The 24,159-nt window shown below is 40.8% G+C and overlaps 1 protein-coding gene across 1 annotated transcript in view; it reads left to right on the top strand.

Moving 5' to 3' along the window:
• LMX1B (LIM homeobox transcription factor 1 beta) overlaps positions 1-23,925 on the top strand; it is a 93,245-nt gene extending 69,320 nt beyond the window's left edge. The window contains exons 3-8 of the mRNA XM_015879497.3: positions 15,892-16,124; positions 19,084-19,262; positions 19,965-20,042; positions 20,439-20,505; positions 21,393-21,554; positions 23,288-23,925. Of these exons, the coding sequence (XP_015734983.1) occupies positions 15,892-16,124; positions 19,084-19,262; positions 19,965-20,042; positions 20,439-20,505; positions 21,393-21,554; positions 23,288-23,445 (877 nt within the window). The 3' untranslated portion in view covers positions 23,446-23,925. The remainder of the gene's footprint in view (positions 1-15,891; positions 16,125-19,083; positions 19,263-19,964; positions 20,043-20,438; positions 20,506-21,392; positions 21,555-23,287) is intronic.
• The last annotated feature ends 234 nt before the right edge of the window (positions 23,926-24,159 follow it).

The following is a 24,159-nucleotide window of genomic DNA, read 5'->3' as shown; positions in this document are numbered from 1 at the left end:
AGGAGTTTAGTTTGCTCTAGGGAATGGGTTGCAGGCAGGTTTTATTTCGTTTCATTAGCTAGTTACAATTATTTATAAACTAAATGGAAATGATATTAAATAGTAATGAAAAACCAGTATCTATGTATTATTGAACAGCAGAACTTTTTTTAATTTAGCATCAGTGTGTGCAGAGCCTTTATTACTGCAACTTGCAGTTAACACAGCTAAATGCAGTTGTTAAATATAAGAGACTTTTAAAATATACCCATAAATACAGAGCTGTCTGCTTTGCTTTTCCTATAGATCACTGGAGTAGGTCTATAAAAATATCAATGTGACAATAACGATGAAGTACTGTCTCTTTAAAAAGGAAAAAATGTTGAGGCTTTATGCATGAAAACTTCTTAACAATAAATTGCAAAGATGTATTTTTTATGCTGTGTACTTAAGTGTTTTTCACTGTATAATCTAGCAGTGCTGCAAACTTTCTACTGTCTTTTGCTGTCATACAAACCCAAAATATTATATGCAATTACTGTGGTATGAAGCATACCCAGGAGGAGCGGATGCATTGAAGGAACGTTCAGAAGCTGAAAGCCTGATGAGCACCAGCATAGCAATAGGAAATGTTTCTGTGGACGAGGTCTGAAGGGTTCTAGGGACAGTGGAAGAGAGCCTCTGGGCTGGCAGCTGAGCCTTGGGCTTGCTTGGGGCCTCTGTCTTTCTTAGCTGTGTAGCTGAATCTTGGCTATTAAAAGTGGGGGCCATGGGCTGGGTTATCCATGACTGTGCTGGCTAGAAATGTCATGCAGCTCCCGAAGTGAGAGGTACACCACCAGTGGCAGGCAGCCACGCACGACAAGCAGGGTTACAAATGGAGACACATCAGGGGACCTGGGCAGTGCTGCAGGAGCAAAGTGTTGAGGCACCAACTGTCTGTGCCAGTGGTTCGCTGCCACAGGGCCAGGAGCACAGTGCCAAGCAGAGGCCTGGTGCTGTCTGGGCTGGATTTGTCCCTAGTGCAACCAGGCAGAGTCCTGCAGGAGATCCCTGGGCTCTATTCCTTTGTAGACCCCTGCCAGGGTGCTACTGCTGCTGGGGATGCCATCTTAGGCCCTTCCTCAGCTCCACTTGGATGTAGCCCATCATTGCCTGCTTGGCTGAGACATATCCCTTCTGTACACATTGCCTTGCTTGAGGAGGCTGAACCTGAAACATGACGCTGGGTTATGGAGAGCTTCTGCACTGGGATTTGCGTGACATGACGGAGAACTTTTTACTTAAATGTTACGAAGAGATCATTTGGGCATGCAGGAGGGGATCTTCCACGAAGGGCACTTTAGGTTGGCCCTTGGTAATTATTTCCACATACAGTATGTGGATCAGCTGGTGGGACTTCGTCCAGCTTAGTCTTAGGGAGAACAGGTGTGTGAGGCCTACACCACTCTGCCCTGAAGCTGGTGAAGGGTTGGGGATCTTTCCTGGTCCCCACAGGCACTGGCTCTCCATGAGAGGTGTCTGCTTGCCCTGGCCCTGCTACCCCCCAAGAGCAGTCAGTGCATTTCCTTCCCTGTGCTTCTGAGTGTTTCAGAATAGCAGCTGTAATGCTGCATATTTTTGTCTGTGTTAATACATGGGGCTGGGAAGTGGGGCAGTTGTGTACTGGTGTTCCTTCCTGGTGACAGCAGCCTGTGGGGAGTTGAAGGTGGGATGGCACCAAGGGCAAGAACCCCACAGCTAAGAGCTGTTAGGAGCCCCATCTGAACAGCTCTTTTGTGTCACAGGGTGATGGAGCTCAGCCTCAGCATCATACAGTGATGCAAAACCATTTCGGACTTCCAGGCATTAGAGCCTAATACAAACCACTGAGAGAAATACAAGTTCTTTATCTGATTTTAAGAACTGGTATAAAGTTTGCATTCTGTGTTTCAAAAATCAGCTATTACAGGAGATGGGGTTATTTCATCCTTGTTATGAACATGGGCATTTGGCACAGAAATATCTTTTGCTGTACTTTGACATAAAAGAGTGGGTGTCTGATCTTCTCTATTGCTCTTCTTGGGTGGAAGTTATTCAGATGGCTTGAAAACACTACAACCGATTAGAATTAGGAATGCACTGGGAATCTCTCATCTGTGTAGAGAACAGGCACTTGACAATTAAACAGCCCTGGAGCTGTTCACATCACCTGGCCCTCAACACACAAACTTCAGATTCTTCAAGGAAACCCGAGGAGCTTTGGAGCTGTACATTCTCTTTTGATCTGGGTCTGAAAAGCTTTTTTCCCAGTAAACAAAGGGGTCGTTTGCTTTTCTTGAATAGCTGCTACTAGGTGCTGCAGGTGCTGCTGTTGTCACCAATGGCTTTGCTTTCCAGATACAGGCAATTTTTTTCATTCCAGTAAGAATCATAGCTGTGTTGGATTGTGGCAGGTCTGTGCTTAGAGCTTACAAATTGTTACCTACTCTGTGTTCTGCTGACATATCCTGGCTCATAGCACGTCCTTAATGCTGTTGTAACCCCAACAGTACATAACTTCTATAGTCAGCTCCATCTTTCAAGCTGTTGGTTAAAAACAGGAAGCAACCTCTCAGTTGGTCTGTTGTGAGGGTTCTTCAAGAAGGACACCACCAGGGAACTTTCCAATGGAGTGTGCCCTTTCCCATTCCCCCATTCTCAGGCAAATCTCTTCTCTGACTTCATGGGAAACAGAATTTCATGCTGGCAGGAGTAAATGTTGCAATGTGCATTAGGAGATGGTGTGAACTTCATTATGGGGAATCTGTCAGAAGTGGCCTTTTTTTCAACAGCTGAGCCACTTCACCTGTCAACCACTACCGCTTCCTTCTCTTCAGTTTACATTTCTGGAGCCAGGATTTGTACATTTTCTGTGTTTTGAAAGTGTTTGGTAGATATTATTGTACAAATAAAGACCTTAAAATGTGGTGTAAACTAGCAGGGATATTAGAGAAACCCTTCATTTGTGCATTTGTTTGCATGAGACCTAATCCAAGTCTGATTAAAGTAGTGTAACTGGACTAGCTCTCTACAGGAAGCACAAAAGAACTGTCACTGTGAACTGTATGACAAAAATGGGACTATTTCCTTTCTACCGACGAACTCTTCAAAGTCTACACGTAAGACCTCCTGTTTATCAGACAGAATTTGTGAGGTGTGTGGGCACTCTAAGACAGTTGTCCTCAGGTCTGGGCTTTTTCCTGGCATGTATCTAATTACGAGAGGATTTATAATTGTACAGACAAGTGTATGACAGAGCTATTGCTGTTGGTTCTGGAAGTTATATTTTTATTATAATTATTATTTTAATTAACAGCCTTATGCTTCTCACAGCAAAATTGTTAATTGGGCATCTCTGACTTAATAGTTCTCACAGTCATTAAAATCATTCTTCATGAAAGAAAAAAGTTACAGGAAGGGTTAATATAAAAGTTAAAATTATTTAAAGTGCCCTGCACGTCTGTGGCTCAGTATAAATAGAAACCAGCAGGACTTCTGCTATCAAAGTCCTCAGTGTAGACTGCAGATCCTTAGTACATAATGAGTATAGCACTCTCTCACCATTTAGCCTCTGTCAAATCCTCCTTTTGCTTCCACAGTCATGTTAGGGAAAAAAGCCTAACACTACAAGTCTGTGAGTCTGTTGTTTCTGTGGGTTATCTTGTGGCTGGGCCGAGCCACAGAATTTCCTCTTGAGATAAAGGTCCTACGGCAGAATACTTTAAAATTTTCTTTAGGTTCTAAACAACAAACTGGCTATCCAGGATCCCTGAGGTCTTAAATGTCCCTTGGCCTTCTTTTGACCCTGAATACACCTTACATTCTTCCTTTAATGATTGACACACAGTGGGTATGTGCCTTCAGGCATACTGAAGTTGTAGCTGCTGCTTCATCAAAGCAACTGTTTACAGCTGGTTTGAGTTGGATGCCAATAAACAGTATTCTTTTTGTCTCAAAATAAAAAGCAGCTTAAGTCCCTAATGATAAGGATTTTGTGCTTTGTAGAACTAAAAATCAGCTGGGTTGGGACAGCCAGCCACTCAGCTTAGCAGGTCAGAGTACTTTATGCTTCCAGCTAAACCTCTTTTATCTCCTCAAGTGAGTGAGCTATAGATTCTTATCATTGTGGCAGAAGTGATGAGGGTAACATCTTTAGCTGGAAATCATTGGCAACATGTGGAGAAAGCTTAAGACGTCACACTTTAACTTGGTCCTAATCTGTTCAAAGGCAGTTCATACTTTCTAACTGTGCCAGCAGGTAGTGAGAGAGAGTCAAAGACCATCAGGGTAAAGTAGCTCCTGCTTTTCTTTGGAGAGTTTATGACTTTCATAAAGAAACTGCAGCAGTAACAGTTATTGTCTAAATGAAGAGCTTATGCTCACCCAACCATATTTCATTAACTTGTACACCCAAGCTCCTGTGTTTCCTGACTGGTTGGTGCAGTACTAGAAGCAGTCTTAAATATTTTAATAGCTATTGTCAGTGAAATGAGAACAAAATAAATGTGTCATTCAGTCATGCCCCTTCCATCTGACCATCTGACTTGCCCACCGTGATTAGCAGGTAACATATATCTGCTATGTGCTGGAGTGCTGTCTATGGAATTAGCAAAATTCCCAGTGCAAGCTGTTTTGTGACTTGAGATGTGTTGGTGAGAGATCCAAAAAAGGAAACATTTTCCTTCCAACAACAAACTGGCAGATTTCTGACTACACTTTAAATGTTGATTTTTTGAGGGAGCGGTAGAAAATAGATTTTGGATAGACCCTCAATGGAGCCAGACATCTTTAAAGACTTCTTATCTGTGAATGAAGTCCCAGTGCTATTCCTGCTGGTATCAAAGAGGTTCTTCATTTCACTATTCAAAGCAAAGACTGATACACAGCTTATCATTTTGTGCAGATTGCTCTGAAAGTAATGCCTCCTCTTTATTTCAATGGAAATTACAAAGAGCACAATAGCCCAATTTCATAGAGTAAATTCTCAGCTATGAAGCATTCTTTTTCAGCAGTCATAAGCATGAGTATTTTCTCCAGCAATGAACAACAGCTTCCATGCCACATTCTTTATCTGTACCACCAGAGATGATCCACTGTTGCTGTCACCGCTGCTGAAACTACCACCCACCCCTCACTGTGCTCACATCCACTGTGTGATCTCCATTAAACGTTCAGCGAGTGCCAATGGATGTCAGTGGGTGCAACTTTTTTCCACCTTTGCTCCATACGCACTTCCATGCCATTCTGTCAGACTGCTCCTCTGCTGCCATCTGTCACACAGCAACACAATTTAATGTAATACTGGCTGGACGGTTCAGCCCCTACTGCCGTCTCACCAACATCTACCTCTGATGTCATAGGCTGACATAATGAAACAGGAGGCTTTACTTTTGTAGCAGCCCCTGTGTATTTGTCTTTTGCAAATGAACTTAAGAACCTCAGAATTACTGGTGAGCAAACTTAATTCTACTTCTACTAAAAGTTCGGTACAACCAGAGCAGGATTTTCTCAGTCTCTTTTTTTACCAAAGGAAAGTACACGGTATTGATGTATAAGATGGTGGTGATTTTGGACCCTTCTCTCTATAAAAGGCATCTCTATTTTTTCCAATCTGGATGAATGTGTGTGCGTAATGCACATCCATACACATAACCAAAAGTTAAGCAATATTGTCCAGCTTTAATGCACGTACAAGTTTTCATTTAATTAAAAAAAAAATCTGAAAATGTTAATAAAATGTTTAGACGAGCCTTTCAGTCCTCTGAGCTTAAGGAAGTAATCCTCTTTGCATGCCTAATAATGTTGTTGGTATCTAATGGGATTTCATTTTCACACGTGTGCCAGTGTCCTGCATGATATATATAAATGCTAGAATTACTTAAAACATGTGCAAATGTTCCAGGTGAAAGAAGAGTCTGGCCATGCCACAGGGCCTTGCTTCTTTCTTTATCTGTGTGTTTAGACAGTCTAGTATACCAAATCCCAAATACAAACGCAGATGCTGATAGCTAACTAACTCTGCAGGACTCAATTGACTGTATTTTGACAGAAGTTAGCAGATTTTGATAATTCTCTGTTAACCTAAGAATTCAGCTTAGAGAGCAAGTATATTTATTGTTTATTCTAGAATAATTAGTCAAATCCATGTATTTACATAAAGAAGATGAATCAGATATTTGGAGCCTTCAAAAATGCCTGTGTTAAAAGAGCTACATGTTTCTCATCTTAATATTATATTAATTATGTGTAATTGACACGATGTTAATAAGAGGGAGTCCATACTACGAGAAGAAATGATCATTTCTAAGGCATTTCTGGGCACACCTTGGCTGTCTTGAGTTTCTCTTTTTCTTCTCAGTGGTCCTTTTCCATTGGTCCTTTTGTTTTTGTTTTTAATTTATTATTTTCAAAAAAAATATTGCCTCCAGGAGAATGTTTTTGCTGATCTGCCATATCAGATGAGTGAAATCTGTGGGAGAATGGCGGTAAAGAGAAACTATGTAGAGATGATTGGGCGAAAAATAAGTTTTCATCCATTAAGGATCAAGCTAATAGACCATGATTTACAGCAGAATATACTAGGGACTTTTGTAAGACAAACAGCAACTTTTCATGCTCAGATGGGGATTCTTGGGTTAAATTGCTATCTTTGAGTTCTGAACTTGGAAAGGTATTAAAGTGGAATTAAACCTTTACACAATCCGGCTCTTGTGTCATTCAGGACTTTTTTTAGTTCTGTTTAATTGTACATCACAGCAGGGTTCTGAGTGACTGGTGCTCTAAAGAAATGAGGGGTAGGGTTAAGTCTGCAGCCCACTGTTCTCCGCTAATCCTTCTTGTTCCTTGAAGAAGGATTTACTTTTGCTGCCAGCTTGTGAAAGACTTTCCTCCTCCCGAAGAGATTGTTGTGGCTTTCCTGGGGAGGTGTGGTTGCTATAGCAGGGAGTCACGCCTGGGTATTTTCTCAAACCCTACTGAGAGCGGGCCAAAAAAGAGCTGAAGAAGAGTAAAACTGGGGATTAAAAAATGGAACAATAGGAGAGAGGAAGATAGGAGTGGGAACAAATGGGAATTACAGCGCCAAAAATAATGCAAAGTGACAAAAAGAGGAAATAGAAAAATAATAGTTGACACTCTGACTGAAAAGAGAAACGCTACAAAAGAACAATTTATTTTCTACAGGCAAATAATGAAGGGCCATTTGGGAAATAAGACACAGGCCTTTGTGTTAAAGGTTTTTTTATTCTTTCTGTGTTGCAAACACATATAGATCAAGTACTAAACAAAACTGTGCCCTTTCCATCCCCTTCTCTGTTTCACTTCTGCTGTGATCTACTAAAAACAAAATCTTATCAGCTGTATGTTTACTTATTTGCTATTAAATGATATTTCTAATACTGTCTATTCCAACAGTCTAAGTGCGGGACAATTCTGCTCTTTTCATATCAAATACAGATATTTAGATCAATAGCAGAAGATCCAGCTCTCTGCTCAAATTCTGATCTTGAATGATTCCCAAAGGAAAAGCTGCCTTCAGGGAAATGCCTGTGGACACTTATTTTTGCTGCTGTTTACTAGAGACAAATTCTTCAGTTCCTGCCATGGCAATGCCCCTGACATAAATACCTGGTCCTGCCTCTGTGGGGGCCTCGGCTTCTGTCTTCATCTCTCCACAGTTGTATGCTGAAGTTGCATTTACTGGCTCATGGCTGTGTGTCAAAGAGCTTTCTTTTAGATTTTTAGATGCTGCATTTTGCTCCTAAACTCCTTTGCTCTCCAAATCAAACACAGCCTAATTCTGCAGAGACTTTTTCATCTCAGCAAAAGAAGCAGAAATTTTCATTCAGATGAAAGTTTGTCACATTACAAATAAAATTTAAAACGAAGGCACTCCCACATCTAACAGCAAATCTCTCTGAATGCTTTTCCTGCACCCTACTGCTTTATATATAGGAGAGGCAGAGAGTTGTAACAGATGAAACATTTTGTTTATGAAGTGTCTATGTTTTGTTTTATTTCACATGTTTTTGCAATATAGATAACAGATTACACCACGGAGCTTTCATTGCCTTGTGCAATAAAGATACTATAAAGCCTTTCTGGGTATTAATAATAGATTGTGTTGATGAGTTTGGAGAAGCTGGCAATAGACCCCCCACTGTAAAGACATTAACACCACAGGACTAAGGTATCTTTCCCTTGCAAATCAGTTTCTAAATTGGCTGTGCTGATAGGTTTGGGCACAAGCTCTTGTACAGCATCAGTGCGGCAGGCACAGGAAGTTATTTTGTTTTATACTGGCAAATAACGTTTCTTCCTCTTAATGCTCTCAGTTGAAAGGAAAGGCCCTGTATAAATTCTTTCCCTAAGTCATTCTTGCCAGCCAAGAAATAACTTAGAAATTACATTTGAATTGTTTTGACACGATTATTTTTTTCTTTAAAAGTGAAGGCCAAAGCAGTGAATCACCAACAGTACAATTTCCCTGCTTATGGAGCCTTTAGGGTGAATTTTCATACAAAAATTACATTAGAAGAATTTCACTGTGTTGCTGGCAATGTAAATTCAAAGGCAACTGTAAATTCAGTATGCCACTTAGAGAACAAGAAAGATAAGACTTCTTATCAGACTAGTGAATATTCAACATGTTGAAGAAAGCAGTTCTCACAGATCTGGTTTACAAAATGAGGCCTTCCATGTACACAGCATCAGCCATTTTGTGTGCTTGGAAATCAGTGAGGTTGTACAGGTAGTGCATAAAGATGGATTTAGTGTAATATGTATAAGTAACTGAAATTGAATCCAAATAAAGAAAAATGGGGGAAATGTTGCTTGCCCATAATGAACTTGCTTAGCAGAGTTCCAGCAGAAATACAAACTCCCCAAACCTATTATGCTTTCATAGCACTTTGATATAATTTAAAGTTATACAAAAAGCATAACAGAAACCCATTTAGCTTTTTTTGTTGTTAAACTCATAGATAAAATAACATTATTTCCCAAATGTTTGTGCTGCCTAAAAATATTATTCTAACAAAATCATTGTATTTTGTTAATCCATTAGGCTTCTTAATTGCAATCCTGACTTTATCAATTCAATTGGAGCCCTTAACTTTTATAACAGTTTCTGTTCTCCAGAACAGATTAGGAGAAAATTGCAGCCATAATCTGTACAGTGCAATTGCCGTGCTATAAAGAGGAATGGGAGTAGCTGGGAAAAGCAATTGGATTCCCAAAGGTGGAGCACAGTAGAGCAATATCAGTGACTTTGTAAATGAAAAATTGTTTTAATTCCCTTCTAACAGCAATAATTCGATTCTTCATAAATTTTTCCATCAAAGCATTGTAAGGAAACATGCTATAAAACAGAGCTGTGTGGCAGTGATGGAAGGCAGTCAAACAAAATGGTCAATTAAGGGGTGAAAATTAAGCAAAGAGAAGAATCCATTTTGTCACATTCTGCTTGAAGCGAGCAATTCCTCTGTACTTTACATTTTTTGTTTTACTTTATAGTAAAGGAAGACGTAACTTTTCCCATCGTTCTGTCCCTACTTTGGCGATTTGCCTTTGCAATCAGTTGCCTCTTTTTCATTAGTCTCAGAATTGTGGGCTCAGTCCCAGAGCTGTCAGAGGGAATATGGCCCACCATATGGGGCTGTGCAGTGCTGCTGTGGGGCAGGGCCTGGGTTGTGAGGCAGGGAGCTTCAGCAGCCACGTGAAGGCTGAGGTCAGTCAAATGGGACCCCTTCCTCATGTAAATTCTGTGGAGATTCAAGACCCATCTGGATGCTTCCCTGTGTACCATACTGTAGGGTACCTCATTTAGCCGGAGAGGTTGGACATTATCTTGAGGTCCCTTTCAACCCCTGCAATTGTGTAATTCTGTGAAGTTCCTCTAGGAAAGAAATCCCAAGTAAGGGGTGCTAATTTGGTAGTGTGGATGCCACAGTTCACCATCTGGGTCAGGCAGTGGAGCCTGGTGAGCAGGAGCTCGAGTTCCCATGGGCTTCCGGGTGTGAGCATGGTGGGACTGTGTTGTCTCAGTAGGGTTACCTCCACAGCTCTCCTCATGGACATGAGGGTAAAGTGTTTATGGGGAATAACCATGGTGCCATGATATGCCACATCTGAAAGCAGAAATCCACTTGCCCACATCTTTAAATGCAGTGTTTGTTAGTGGTCAGTAATCTTATCGCAGTACCTGCAGACAGGAGGCTCATAAATGCCTTCCTTAGCCTTCCCACTAGAAGAAGGTGGGCTTTTTTGTTTCAGTTTCCCTGTGTATATTGCTTTTTTATTTCTAGAAACTTTTAATTTTTGTGCATGCTTTATTACATCTCAGTGAAAGGGAATTAGCTTTATTTTGCTGAAGTTTCATCTATGAAATTGGCTTTAATAAACTACGTAATTACTTTTTCTGCAGGGAAAATATTTTAAATGGATTGGTTTCTATTTTTTTTTCTTTTAGTTTCTTCTTTTCCAAATCATAAAATGATATTTCTGTTCTGCTGTGGTGCATGTGAGATTTTTCGGATGTTCAGGATTTAGTGCAACCAAGAAAGTTGGTTGTCATTTTTTTATGTGCACCCGCGAGCTGTAAGGTGCTACAAAAACATTCAAGTCCTATAGTTGAAAAAAATGCAGAGTGTTTTCCCCATTCTGTGTCATCTAAAGATCACAGAAGCTTCAAAATTTCTCCTGACTAAGAAGTAACAGATGTTATTTGTTAGTAATTTAATTTCTTTCCTTAATAAAACTCAGTTGTGTGAAAAGCATAATGCATTTTACTTTGTCTCTAACATATTTTATTCTCCGAGTGCCAAGTGAACTCCCAGCTGGATATATAGGCACGATAGGGATGTCATATACCAGCTATTATCAGAAAGAAGCGTATCAGAGCTTGAGGCTCTACCTATGCTATTAACAAAAGCTTGTGACCACCATCTTTGCCTAGTTATTAAATAAAGAAAATGAAGGTATCTGCTGCGGTTTACTGCAACACACAGTGGCAGAATAACACAGAAAGGAAAATGTTTTAACGTCTCTGATAGTTAGACAGCTACATCTGTCCTCTTGCATATATCAAATAACGGTTAATAACTTCCTATTTACTGCTTCGCAGCAGAGGTCCAGTAAATAAACAACCTGACTGAATGAGTCTATTTTTATACATCAGTCCTATACAAGAAACCTCTTGAACCACACTTAACGTGTACAGCAAATTTCACACTGCACGTTGAGATCTCTCAGCACAGATTAAATTAGTTATAATAAAACAATTAAAATATGTTTGTCCACAAACAAGAGGAAATGAAGAACCTGGATGAGTAATAGAAAGGTAAAGCATGGGTTGTCAGGACATTATAAGAGTAAACAGCAGAACAGCGATTCTCGGGAACATATCAGGGTCAAGCTTACGGCGAGATAGCTGTGCAAGAGATAATAAATCAGTGATACATATTAAACACCAGATGGTTGTGCCCATGCAGTAAGGCACAATGGATCATGTAACTGTGGTTGTTCCTAAGGATTACTGATTCAGCCTGACTTCACAGGGATATCCTAACAAATAAAATCTTTATGGCTTCTTCCGCTGGTGAACATTTTCCTCTACTGTTTAAAGACGGAGCCACATGTCTTAGTATTTCATTGCCCCTGCGATAAATGCAAAATTATTTTAGTAAGTTTGCCCAGTTTAAAATGGTGAATATTTTTTTGTTATCTAGTACTGTAAATTTACTTCCCAGTGAATTTACTTCCCCATTACAAATACTTGAATGGACAAACAGGCCATTGTTCCAAACCTGAGCTCAGCTGAATCTCCAAAGTGTTTCAGGCATGGAGACAAACACACTTAAAAACTTCTGAAGTTATTGAGTTGTCTTTCAAAATAGTCCAGGCAACAGAATTTATTTATAAAACTCTTGCAATCGCTGATTCAAAACAAGGTTTCTTGTTCTGCTTTTCTCCTTTGTCTGCTTTGAACAATTTTCTTTGGAATGTTTTCGTTGTGCTTAGGAGTCAGAGATTTCCTGGGGCTTCTAATAAAGGCATTTGATTTCCACTCTCCACATATTTTAACAAGTCCAAGGATTTTGAGGTTTGACATTAACTGACGAGAGCTGGAGATAATCAGCCATGGGGGTAAAAAGTCATAGCTATGCAAATTATTTGCAAAATGTAGAGAAAGCAAAAGAAATATTTCTTTAAATGTGGTTGAGTGGGACGGAGTGTTTGTCTCTGTGTAGATATCTGCATGCTCCTCATCAAATGTGGTGCCTTGATTAAAACCTACAAATGGGTGATCTGTGAAGTATTCTTGCTATCCTACACTTCTCAACAGGTTTATTACCATTCATTTATAAAATGAACAGTCTAATGAGCAGTATTTTAGGTCACAGATATCAAAGTCTGGTCATTTGTCAAGTTTGGTTTCCTGTTGTGAGACTGCCTTGTTCCCCCCAAAAAAAGTGCATAACCCTGGGTTACATTCTGAAAGCTAAAAAACACCTATAAACATTTTAAATGATAAGCGCAATGAAAATTTTATAACCACAGAATTAAATCCAACACAGTGTAAGACGTGTGAGTGCCTGCTATAATGCAGAGAGTACCCAAGCAAGGTTTATGAGATTTTCATAGATTGACAAGGGACAATTAAGGATATGAAAGCAACACAGAATTGTCAGACAAATGCACCTTAATTTGAATGATTTAATAGTACACTGACAATAATATATTTCTTTATAACTAAAAGACTGTCTTTGGAAACATTACTGTGAAGGAACCATCTTCCTGGCAACAGTCAATTGCCGATAAATAACGTGAACTGTTCTCAATGTACATGTTGGATATCTTTTATTTAGAGAACAAGGAGGAAGAAAAGCCATGTGATAAAGCAATATGACATAGAAAACACAGGTCACATAAACAATACGCTCTGTAGCACAAGGATAAGAAGATAATAGAATATTGTTGTGTTCCAGCTGGGAAATGTGATGGGGAGTATATGCCTTCCTCCTTAAAATCATTTCTAAACAGTGCTACATTTGTGTTAGCACTTTCATTCAAAAGTGGCAGATTTTGCAGTTTGCTTGGGAGAGAACTGGAGACAGCTGCTGTCTTATCTAATGTTGTGCACCATTTATTGTAGTGTCAGTCCAACCCCAACTTCAGAGACATCAAGCTGCTGATGCACTCTCTGCAGAAGAGCTGCATTGGCCTTCCCTGTCTGGCCTCTCACAGCCCTCCGACAGAAGTTGCTGCCCTTTCTGCTCGGCTCAGAGGGGAAGCTGGGAGGTTTCTGCCTGCTCCTTTCTGCCTGGGCTCTCCTGGCCCTGGTGTACAGTCCTGCAGTGCTGCCCATGTAGTGCTGGTGCTGCTCCAGTGAATTTGCAGTAGGAAATGTTTAGTCCAGGAAGCCTTAATGCACGGTCTCTTAGAGTCAGCATCTCTTCTAGGTTCTTCTTTCAAAGAGAAAAAGCCCTTATTCTTTGAGTGTCTCTCAGAGCCTGGCCTCCCTGGTATGCCTACAGAGGGGAGTGGTGGAGCAGACATCCTGTATTAACTCTTTCTATGAAAGCCTCCGAAGTACACTGATCCTTCAGCAGTACTTTTATTAACAGCCCGACTGCAACGCTGGGTTTTATCATCATCACAGCAGTATCACAAGGGGTTTTAGACAGATCAGTGCCGGTATCTGCAGGATTGCAGTTGCTTTCCTGAATTTCTTTCTCAGATTTCTCAGGCTTGTAGCACTGATTTGAAATTCAGATGAAGTCAGGAACCTGGAGACTGCAGAAACAGAAATGCAGCAGTGTTTCCTGGTCAGGCTGTTACATCTGCAGCCCAGCAGAGCAGCTACCACATGTAGGGTCTGTCCCATCCCTCCTGATAGCCCTCCATTGAGTTTTACTGAAGCGTGCACAGGTTAACTGTCACACCAGTATAAATGAACTGATGCCAGTTAGGGGAGCCGGATGCCTTCACACCAGATTTGCTAATCTTCAGATTCTTTAAGAGTGCTCCATCATCACAACAGTCTTCAGACAAAAGATACAAGCTTAATTAAACTGAGTCAAATAGATTTAAGCAGTTAAACAGAAACAACTTTTTTAAGTGCTTAAAATCTGTTTGCTCTTTTTTTCTTCCATTGTGTTTTAATCCTTTGAGATATGCTATTGTGCATAGATAGAAATATTTCCTGCATAGGAAGTTGCTAGCTAAAGCATTGTGGTATTCTTGTGATGCTTAGTAGCCAGAACGTAAAATCACATTTCCTTCTTGCTGTTGAAGTTTGCATCTAACAACAAAGAGAAGTTGTGGACCCAGCAGACAGTATGAAATTAAGTGGCCCTTTCATCAGCAGTGGCTGTTGGTCCTGAACACCATCAGTTTTCCTTTAATAAATTTAATCCATTGTGTACACAAGGAGTTGCTCAGTGTTCCTTCTGAGACTTGTACAATGCATAACTGTTGTGTTGTATCTCTGGTTGTGCAAAGATATGCACTAAATCAGTATAGTTACTACAGTAGATTTCTTTTATCAGATCAAAAGGTAGGGATATAAAAGCCACACAAGTTCTCGGGCAGTCTGCCTTTCTTTGCATGCAGTATGCAAATGTCTTCCCGTTTTCTTTTCCCTCTTGCCTATTTGTGACTTCATTGCTTTGCTGAAGAGCCACCGACTGCCATTTTGCTGGATATTCTCAGCTCAGACAAAATGGAGGCTTTGGAGGGCTCAGAAGGTACCACAGCCTGAGTGTTCGAAAATTACCTGTATTTGCCTTTCATAAACAAGGTGATCATTCTGAGAATGAAAAGAAAACAAAACAAAAAATCATCACACACCATCATCCAATGTAGAATCTCCTTTTTTCCTGTGAATGCATCACTGCAGTTGTGTTAATTTCATTGAAAGAATGTAAATATTAATGCACCTTGCGCTTTGATGCATTGCCATAAAAGCCACTGAATTTCAAATTACCGCATCCACTGTGTGGTACAGGGATGTAACTTAGCTATTCATCTTTATTTGAAGCAGCCGTCTTCCTAAAAGCTCACTTAGGGAGATTCCCAGTTGCCATTAGAAAAGCAAAATAAAATTAATCTATATCATTCTAATTTTATGTTAGAAAATTAATGATGTATGAAAGAAGGGGTTTATAAAGGTTTAATAAGAACTAGGCTGGAATATAGTGTATATTGTAGAGCCTGTGATTATGGTGGTAATTTAGCAGATTGGATCACTGCATGTCTCTGCCAAAGGATGTTTCATACCGTTTAAAATGCACAGGACTGACTTTGGAAACAGGTTGTTCTGGAATAGCACAATGTCCAAAGAAAAGCCATGCTATTTCACTCCTCTCTTTATCGGTTGCATTTTTGTGATCGCACATGTGTGTCATCTGCTCAGCAACAGCACTGTGATTCCTTACTTGTTTCTGTGTTCATTTGTTATAACCTCCTCAGACACACGCAGTACCAGAAAGGCAGATTCATGAAATATATTCTGAAATCAAAGTGCCCGCATAAAGAAAAGACCAGCTCAGCCTTTCCTCGAAAAAATGAATTAAAATAAGTTTGGTTTTGAAGAAACTTATCCAGACTCTGGGAACACTGTAATGTTTCTTATCCTAAAGGGGAACAAAGTAGTGGGATGAGAACAAATCTTGATATTTTTATCCATCATGGGCAGTTTGGGAATCTGCAGTCCAAAATGGCTGATCTGAATAAACTGTGATATTTCCAAGACTAAGAATGCAAGTCCCCCATCTACAAAACTATGAGGCAATCTGATCTGTAGCTAAATTAAACCATTTGATGTATTTAAATTCATGCAGTGTGTGGATCTGATGTTCCCTTTAACTTTTCTGCCTCTCTTTCTTGCAGGCTTTTTGCTGCCAAGTGCAGTGGCTGCATGGAAAAAATTGCCCCAACAGAATTTGTGATGAGAGCCCTGGAGTGCGTTTACCACTTAAGCTGCTTCTGTTGCTGTGTTTGTGAGCGACAGCTGAGAAAAGGGGATGAGTTTGTTCTTAAGGAAGGGCAGTTGCTCTGTAAAAGTGACTATGAAAAAGAGAAGGACCTGTTGAGCTCCGTCAGCCCAGACGATTCCGACTCAGGTGAGCATTCCCACCCCTAAACCAGCTGGAAAAGCTGGAAGAGTTTGCAGAACATTTTTACAGAAAAGCACATTTGTTTACACATCCACTTTCTCGATATGCATTTGTCATTCATCCAGTTACAGCTCTTAGCAGACACAGCAAAAAATCCCTGCTGCCAGTTGTTCTTCCTGACTTTGTTCCTTTCCTTAATTTGTTGCTGTCTTAGTATAGTTGAAAAAATGCTGGAGGTTCTTGAGGGGTCAATGCTGTGTGTTTCCGTGAGATCACAGCATGTGAATCAGACCGACTTCTGTTACCTGAGACCTCATTCAAAGCCTACTCTTTTCCACAGGCATTCTTTCCTCCTAAAATATTTTTGCCCTGATATCAGGGAATCTTGTGCTCATATACTTTCAACAGCAAGCCAGAAAAACAGGTAGAAGGTCACTATGCTGTACAAGCAGAGCTTCTGAAGAAGGCCCTTGAGCTCTCCCAGCTGATAGCTGATGGGTGTCTTCCCCAAGATCACCACAACATGGGAGGGATGAACACTTGCTGTCCTCCCACCACCTCCAGGGGAAAGTTTTGAAAAGAGTGAGCAAAGCTGATTGCTGTGTGGCTGGGGCTGAGAGCACAGTATGGTACACAATAAAAAGATCACACACTGGGTCTGGATTCCCCAGTCCAAAACCCAGAGCATCTGGCCACAGCTACAGTGAGGGCTGCCTGTCAGGCTCAGGCACTAACAGGAGGAACAGCATTCCTCCTTTCTGTGCCATGTACTCTCGTTGAGACTGGAAACTTCTTGTGTGTGTGCTCTGGTTGAGCCCAAGACTAGAGACTGTGTGTGTGCATTATGGTGCCAGTTATCATAATTGCTCACTTATTTCCCAAGAAAATGTCCAAGAAAATCAACAATTACCATTCCATTAAGCAGACAAATAACTTGGATCTTTGCCTGTAGTTTATGGGAAAATAGGCACGGTAATTGTCTTTATTATAATTGTCTCTAATCCAAGAGCCATATTCACCACATGCTCAAATTTATATTTTTGTGTCGGGAATGCAACAAGACAAAGGTCACTGCTGTGTCAGCAGGATGTGCAGGACCAGACCATTTCTCATTATTTACTGCCTTGCTGTATTTGCAGGAGTATGAATGCTTTGCTCTGTAATCCCGATATCACAGGGTTTGGGCTGTTTGTGCATTTGCATGAGGTGCCTGAGTTTCCTACTTGCCCTTCAGCGTGTTGTTCTGCCAGTCCAGCTTCAGCAACCTGCTGCAGTCTGTATCCAAACAAACCCCTTTGAAAAGCACAGAGCGGAGCTGTGCCCAGCCCTACAGGCTGAGCGTGGTGATTCTGCTTCTTCCACCAGCGAGTGTGAGCTTGCCATGCCAGGACTGGAGGTTGTTGCCAGCTGCCTGCCTCCAAGGGCTGTGTCTGGCATGGATGCATGTTCCTTCACTCCTGGGTTTTGAACTTTGTGATCAACTGGGCAGTGAGCTGCCGAAGCAGTACAAAACAAACTTGCTTTCAATTTCATTTTCTACTGGCACAAGGGAGAGTTTCTTACTCCTGGAGGTGCTTTTTTTTTTTTTTTTTTTTTTTTTTCCATTATTCTCTGTTAGCCAGACGTGAACCTGAAAAACTAGTTGACAAATTAAATGAGATGTTTTGTCTCCCATTCTCAAATGCATTGAAAACACATTTCTCCTAAGTGCCTGCATGAGAGCAAATGATCTCCCATACCCCTGGCTGAGTGTGTGTCCTTCTCTAATCAAATATTTATCCAATGGACACAAAAGTAACTCTCCAATGAGCAATACTAATCTTCACTAACCTTTCCTTAGAAATGACTTGCTGGAAAGTTAATAATGTCATGGTTATTAAAATGACTGAACTTCTCTTTAATCATTAGGCAAAAGATGCTTATTAAAGTAAAAGGTGATTAGATTGCTAGGTGCATAATAATCAGACCCAATAATGAATTAAAGTCTAATTTGTTAATTCCCCAAATGTAATTTCTGAGTATATCAAAATTGCAGTGCGTTTCTTAAGGTTGAGGTTCCTAGAATAGTACATTAATGTTTTCTGGTAGGAAAAAACAACCCGGTAGTCTGTTGAAATGAAATATACTGAATAGAAAAGCTGTTTTTCATATCAGAATTCGGACTTACTTTTCCATGTTTGCCACTGAGAATGAAATTTCACAGTACAATTTACTAGCACACATAATATCACCAGGTTGTAAGAATATTCATAGCCCAACAGTACAAAATACAAATAATCTACTTACATAAGCACATATGTATTTGTGTTTTTGCCAAGAAAGATTAATTTGTGCATACACATATTGATAGCTTGTAATGAACAAAGAAAGTACACCGAAGTGACAGGGAAAAGACTTTATTTCATATTATCTCCAGAGCATCAAAATATATAGAACAATTTCTGGAATCTACACTATATTTATCTAAAAAGACTTTAAGGGATTTGGAAATATTTGCACTCACACTGTTTCGCTGCCTCAGCCTTGGGGACGGTGGCACCTCTGTGAACCCAATGCAGAGTGAAAAGATGCTGCTATTCTGTGAAGGTAAAGGCGTGTTAGTCAGTGTGGTTGCTGTAGTGTCAGCAGGTGAGCACAGAGGGAATCAGATGATGGTAGAAGGGTACCAACACTCTCTGTGCCCAGTTTCTGGGAATACTGCATTATATTCTGAATTTACATCCCCTGATCTGTCCCTTGCCCTCATATATTAAGCAGAAAGAAGTGTTCTTCTACTTTTGTGGAATTTGATTTATGCCATACACACGGATTTAAGATAGTCTCCTCCTGCCCATAGTAAATGTAGGTCTGCAGATAAACACAGTAGTTGACCTGTTGATGTGTTCGCAGCTGAAGAGAACTTCTCAAACACCTGGTTGTCCTGGTGGAACACAAACAGTTTTGTATCTTGTTAATGTTTTACCAGTTAAAAGTGATGATGAGGATGGAGATGTTAAGCCCACCAAAGGACAGGTAGCACAAGGAAAAGGAAGTGATGATGGGAAGGACCCGAGGAGACCTAAACGACCAAGGACAATACTCACTACGCAGCAGAGACGAGCATTCAAAGCATCCTTTGAAGTGTCTTCCAAGCCCTGTAGGAAGGTAGGTGCTTCAGTAGGGACCTACATTCAGTTCTCACACCAGGTAGTGCACAGGGTGAGAGCTTGAGGTCACAAGGGCCCCTGCCCCTTCCTGGGCTGCAGCAGGCAGTTGGGGGTGGATGCAGAAACCAGAAAGTGTCTGAGGACCAAGACACTAATCTGTGTCATTTTTGATTATGTAGAACAGCTCAGTGACTGATTCCTATGAAGCGCCATATTAGCTTGTTGTAAAACACAGTCATGGACTTTCAGAGCCTGGGTAAAGTGACTTCACGCCCTTCTTTGCACCACAGAAGGACTCATTTTCTGGGGAGATGAATGCACAGCCCTGGTCCTACCACTTGTCCTTCAAGTCCTTTTTTTTAAAGAAAGTTAATCATGGTGTTATCTCATTGATAGCAGCTAGGGAAAGGTGCAGTTTTTCATGCAGAACTGGTTTATTGGTAAACTAAAAATCATGAAATGATTAATAACATTTTATAATGCTCAGAATATTTGTTTATTATTTATGAAATGAGTGATGTGAAGGGCAGAACTTGCACAAACCATGCAAAAATATGAGGAATTTAAAAAATAATTCTGTGCATGCAGTATTTATTGTAAATGCTCTGCAGTATTTATTGTAAATGCAAATATCTTCCTCAGAATGTAACTTGCTAGATGTGGGGAAAAAAAATACAGCTTTAAACATCTCCTCCTCTAGGTCAGAGAAACTCTAGCAGCTGAAACGGGACTCAGTGTGCGAGTTGTCCAGGTTTGGTTTCAAAACCAAAGAGCAAAGGTAGGTTGTTTCTCAGGTTCTCAAAAGTAAAACACAAATTGTTCTGCAACAGGGACTCCCTTCTCCCCACCCCCTAAGATGTCGAACATATCACAAAGATCCAAGGGACTGAACCGTGCACATTCTGCATGAGCTTCTACCTACATCCATACGAGAACACAAACATTAAATTCATGTCCTCTAAGCACCACAACACTGGGAGTAAATTATGCTTGCAAATAGGAACTGGAAACAGAAATGTTTAAGCTTATTAATGAAACTGAACCCAGAGTGGTGTATGCATGAATGTAAGTGGTCTATATTAATTGATTTGATGTTTGCAGAGAATTTTGGAAGAAAAAAAAAAAGGTTCCATTCAGACCCATGAGATTGTTCTGTTCTTCCTCTTTTACTCAGATGAAAAAACTAGCACGAAGGCACCAGCAGCAGCAGGAGCAACAAAACTCTCAGCGACTAGGGCAAGGTAGGGGATCTGTGATGGAAGCAGAGCAAGGGGGAAAGAATGTACAAGCTTTCTCAAAGTGCCATTTCTACATGGGTACATACTGTCTCAGTACAGCCATGCAGGTTATTCACAAACATGTACCATCACCTGTGGAAGCTGTGTCTGAGTGACTGTGGTATGTTTTCCCAGATTCTTCTCAGACCATCAAGGTGCTTACACAGAAGCTAGTACCTTCCTGGAAGAAATCTGCAGTGCAGAGGAGCTTACACTGGAGGAAATCTCCAGGAGGTTCACTCTATAGAGATCTTCAAGTTAGCTTTATTTTCTAATGAAGAGGGGGGACCATACTCAGCAGTATCATGGGGAGCTTCTCCTGTGCCCCAGGCCCTGGGCAGAGTTGCCAGGACATGTCCGGCATTTTCAGGGTTGCTGCTGAAGAGCAGCATCTCAAGACTTTGCAGCCTCGAGTTCTCCTGATGCAGGGCAGAAAAGCTGTCATGACCCTAGGATTGTAATCTGTGAGCTGCATGAGGGGCTGCTGTTAAGGAAACATATTGTTTGTTCCACATGACATCTGCTCCAGTGTAGAGGGTTACAATACTGTTGCTGCATTAGCAGTATTAGTCTGGCACCAACAGGCATTAGAGAATGTAAGGGCTATAGCAGTTAGAAGGAGATTTTGGGAAGATATGATGCAGCACCCAGATGTGGGGGATGTGGTCCAGGAGTTATGGGTCTTTGCCCTTACTAGTTGTAGTCTCAGACAAGATTAGGAATGCACCTATGGAAGGCACGGACACCAACCTGTATTCACTGTGCTCTCATGCTCAGTAATGTCACCAGCAGTGCTATCTGCAGCCTTCCTGTTGCTAAGCAGTGACGGTGCCCTCCTGTGTCTTTTGCAGAAGTAATGTCTAACCGAATGGAAGGGATGATGACATCGTACACACCACTTGCACCACCACAGCAGCAGATTGTAGCAATGGATCAAAGCAGTTATGGCACAGACCCATTTCAGCAGGGTCTGACCCCTCCACAAATGCCAGGCGACCACATGAACCCTTATGGTAAGGCATGCATCATTCTGCCGCATCAGAAATAGCAGGGTTCGTATGCTGGTTCACACTCCAAAGGTTCAACGGAGTTACTTGCTGTTACAATATTTTTCCGGGATTTGTACAAAGGAGTTTCTACTGGTCAGTTTTATGTGTATTTTCATGTACACATAGAAGGGTAGACGAGGGCTCTTCCCAGCCTCCGGACACTACTACAGAGTATAGTTTTGATAAATGATAAAGAAAAGCAACATTATCTCTCCAGCTCCACTTTTTTAAATCACTGTCCAAGACTAAAAATAAACAGTGACACAATTTCTTTACCTTCCTCACAAGTATTTCCTTTTTCCTAGAAGCTTTGGGAATATAGTGCCTTGAAAAGTGGTCTAATAAAGAGAAGTGATCCATTTATCCAAAAATAAGTAACCACCTCTCAAAGATCCCTCAGATCACATGCATGGATTTGTTCTTGAGCTATCGAGAGATATGTCACCACAGGACATTGCTCCTGCATAATTATATTCTTTGTCCAAAATCAAGATTATGGTTTGCTTTTACATTTTCCTTACCATGCAGCATCAAGTGAATAGGTACACTAAACGCTTCACAAGCATATTAAATGCTTAATAATCAATTCTGAACGATTGCAGTGTGGCACTTAAATAAAATTTAAGAGGATTTCTCAGCCTGTGATAATTGGCCTTGCCATAGACAAAGGGGACCTGTTTACATCAGACTCTTTTGTGTTCACTGGGAGCACTTCATTGCAGTTACACAAACACGTGACTGTCATGAGCGTGGATTGCACAGACTAACAAGAAATCTGGCTTGGGTCTGTATGACTGCTTTTTCCACTGAGGCAAGACCACAGTGCTTGCCAGGCAATTTGGTAAATACTGTAGGGATCTGAGGATATTTGAAGTGCAAATGAGTATTAGATGACTTGTGATTTTGTTGCTAACAATGTGCTTGGCAATTTCTAAGCAAAACTCCTTTGGAGGCATGTTGTGTGTTCCAAAATCAATGCAGGAATTAAGACAAAGCCATTTTAAATGAATGCGTAAGGAAAACAAACCAGAGTAACACTTTCCTAAAGCTCACATTACTCGAGCTAGAGCTCTTTCTGGTACCTTAAAATACGAAATAAGCTGAAATTGTAGTTGCTAAGGGAAATAAATGGTGCTGTGTTCCAAACCGGCCCACAAAGTGTGGAATTTTCTGAAAGGAAAGCATATTTACAACTATAGCTCATTTGAGTACAGGAAAACTGGGCCTCCATCTGGGCCCAGTTGCCCTTGTCGGCCTCCCTTTTGCCTCACGTGTAAACCAAGCCCATTACTGGTTATGGTGCTCAGGCCACTTTTTCCCACTGTGGGCACAATGGTTCCTGCCCTAAGCCCCCACAAGTGCTCAGTCACAGCTCATGGGACACCAGGAGCCCTCTTCTCCCCTGACACTGTTTGCTCACATCATCAGCCAAGGCTTGCTGTTGACTGACATATATATTAGAAACTGGCAGGCTTCCGCATTTCTAAGTGATATTGCTGCCAGCTGAACTCTGAAGATTGGTTTCTAGCCTTTCTTTTTATAGGTCAGACCCTTAGAGCCAGATTACGTTAACATGCAAAAACAAGACCAGAAGCATTCCCTGTTGCTGCAGTGTGCTATATACAAGCATCGCATCCGTGTGTACTGTGTCCTCTGGCTGCACAGAATACAGCTTAATGTATACATTTCATTTGCAGGAAACGACTCCATTTTTCATGATATCGACAGTGATACCTCTTTAACTAGCTTGAGCGACTGTTTTCTTGCCTCTTCTGAAGTTAACTCCATGCAGGCTAGGGTAGGAAACCCCATTGACAGGCTGTACTCTATGCAGAGCTCGTATTTCGCCTCATGAAAATAAACGAAAACAAACAGCCGTCGTGTATTTAGCCAGTGACTTTTTCCAGTGCAGACTCTACAGCCATATGTTGCCCAGCTCTTCCTTCACAGTGACTCCTGCTGCCTCTGGACTGCAAAGAGCATTTTTAGGAAGACTACATTTGTGTGCATATATGTATGTATGTACGTGCATCTGTCAGTACCTACCAACCTACATACATGCATATATAAACAAAACATATCCATCAGTCACATACCCTTGATTCCCAGCTTGCACCAGACCAAGAGAGAAGCATGAAAGGAACAGAAGACTCTGCTCTTCAGCAGCCTTTGGTTTGGTTTGGTTTGAGCTCTTCGTTGTAAAGGAAATGGATTTTGCGGAAAGTTAGACCTTTTCCTCCTTTCTCTCTTCCTTTCTTTTGGATGTTTAAATTTTTTTTAAGCCACTGATACTGACATCAGTCAACCATATGACAAATAAATCAAAGAAACTGGAGATTCCTCCCTTTTCTTACTGCATGATTCATACTATGTTGTGGATAAATTGCCATTTGAACTGTGAGAATTTAATGTAAATGTGACGTTCAACATTTGTTTCCTTTCTACACTTTTTCTACATAACCTAGATCTGCTCATTAGTTTATAGCCCTTATACATATGGTACTGAGGAAACTGGTTACCAGTAATATTTGTGGAGAAAGCCAGTGATTTTGTAACAAGAAAGGTCTAT

Source organism: Coturnix japonica, chromosome 21 (genome assembly GCF_054131305.1).
Source record: "Coturnix japonica strain WE chromosome 21, WE-NBRP24, whole genome shotgun sequence".
Classification (NCBI taxonomy): domain Eukaryota; kingdom Metazoa; phylum Chordata; class Aves; order Galliformes; family Phasianidae; genus Coturnix; species Coturnix japonica.
Note: the sequence above shows the minus strand (reverse complement) of the source record. Positions and strands in the feature narration are given on the sequence as shown.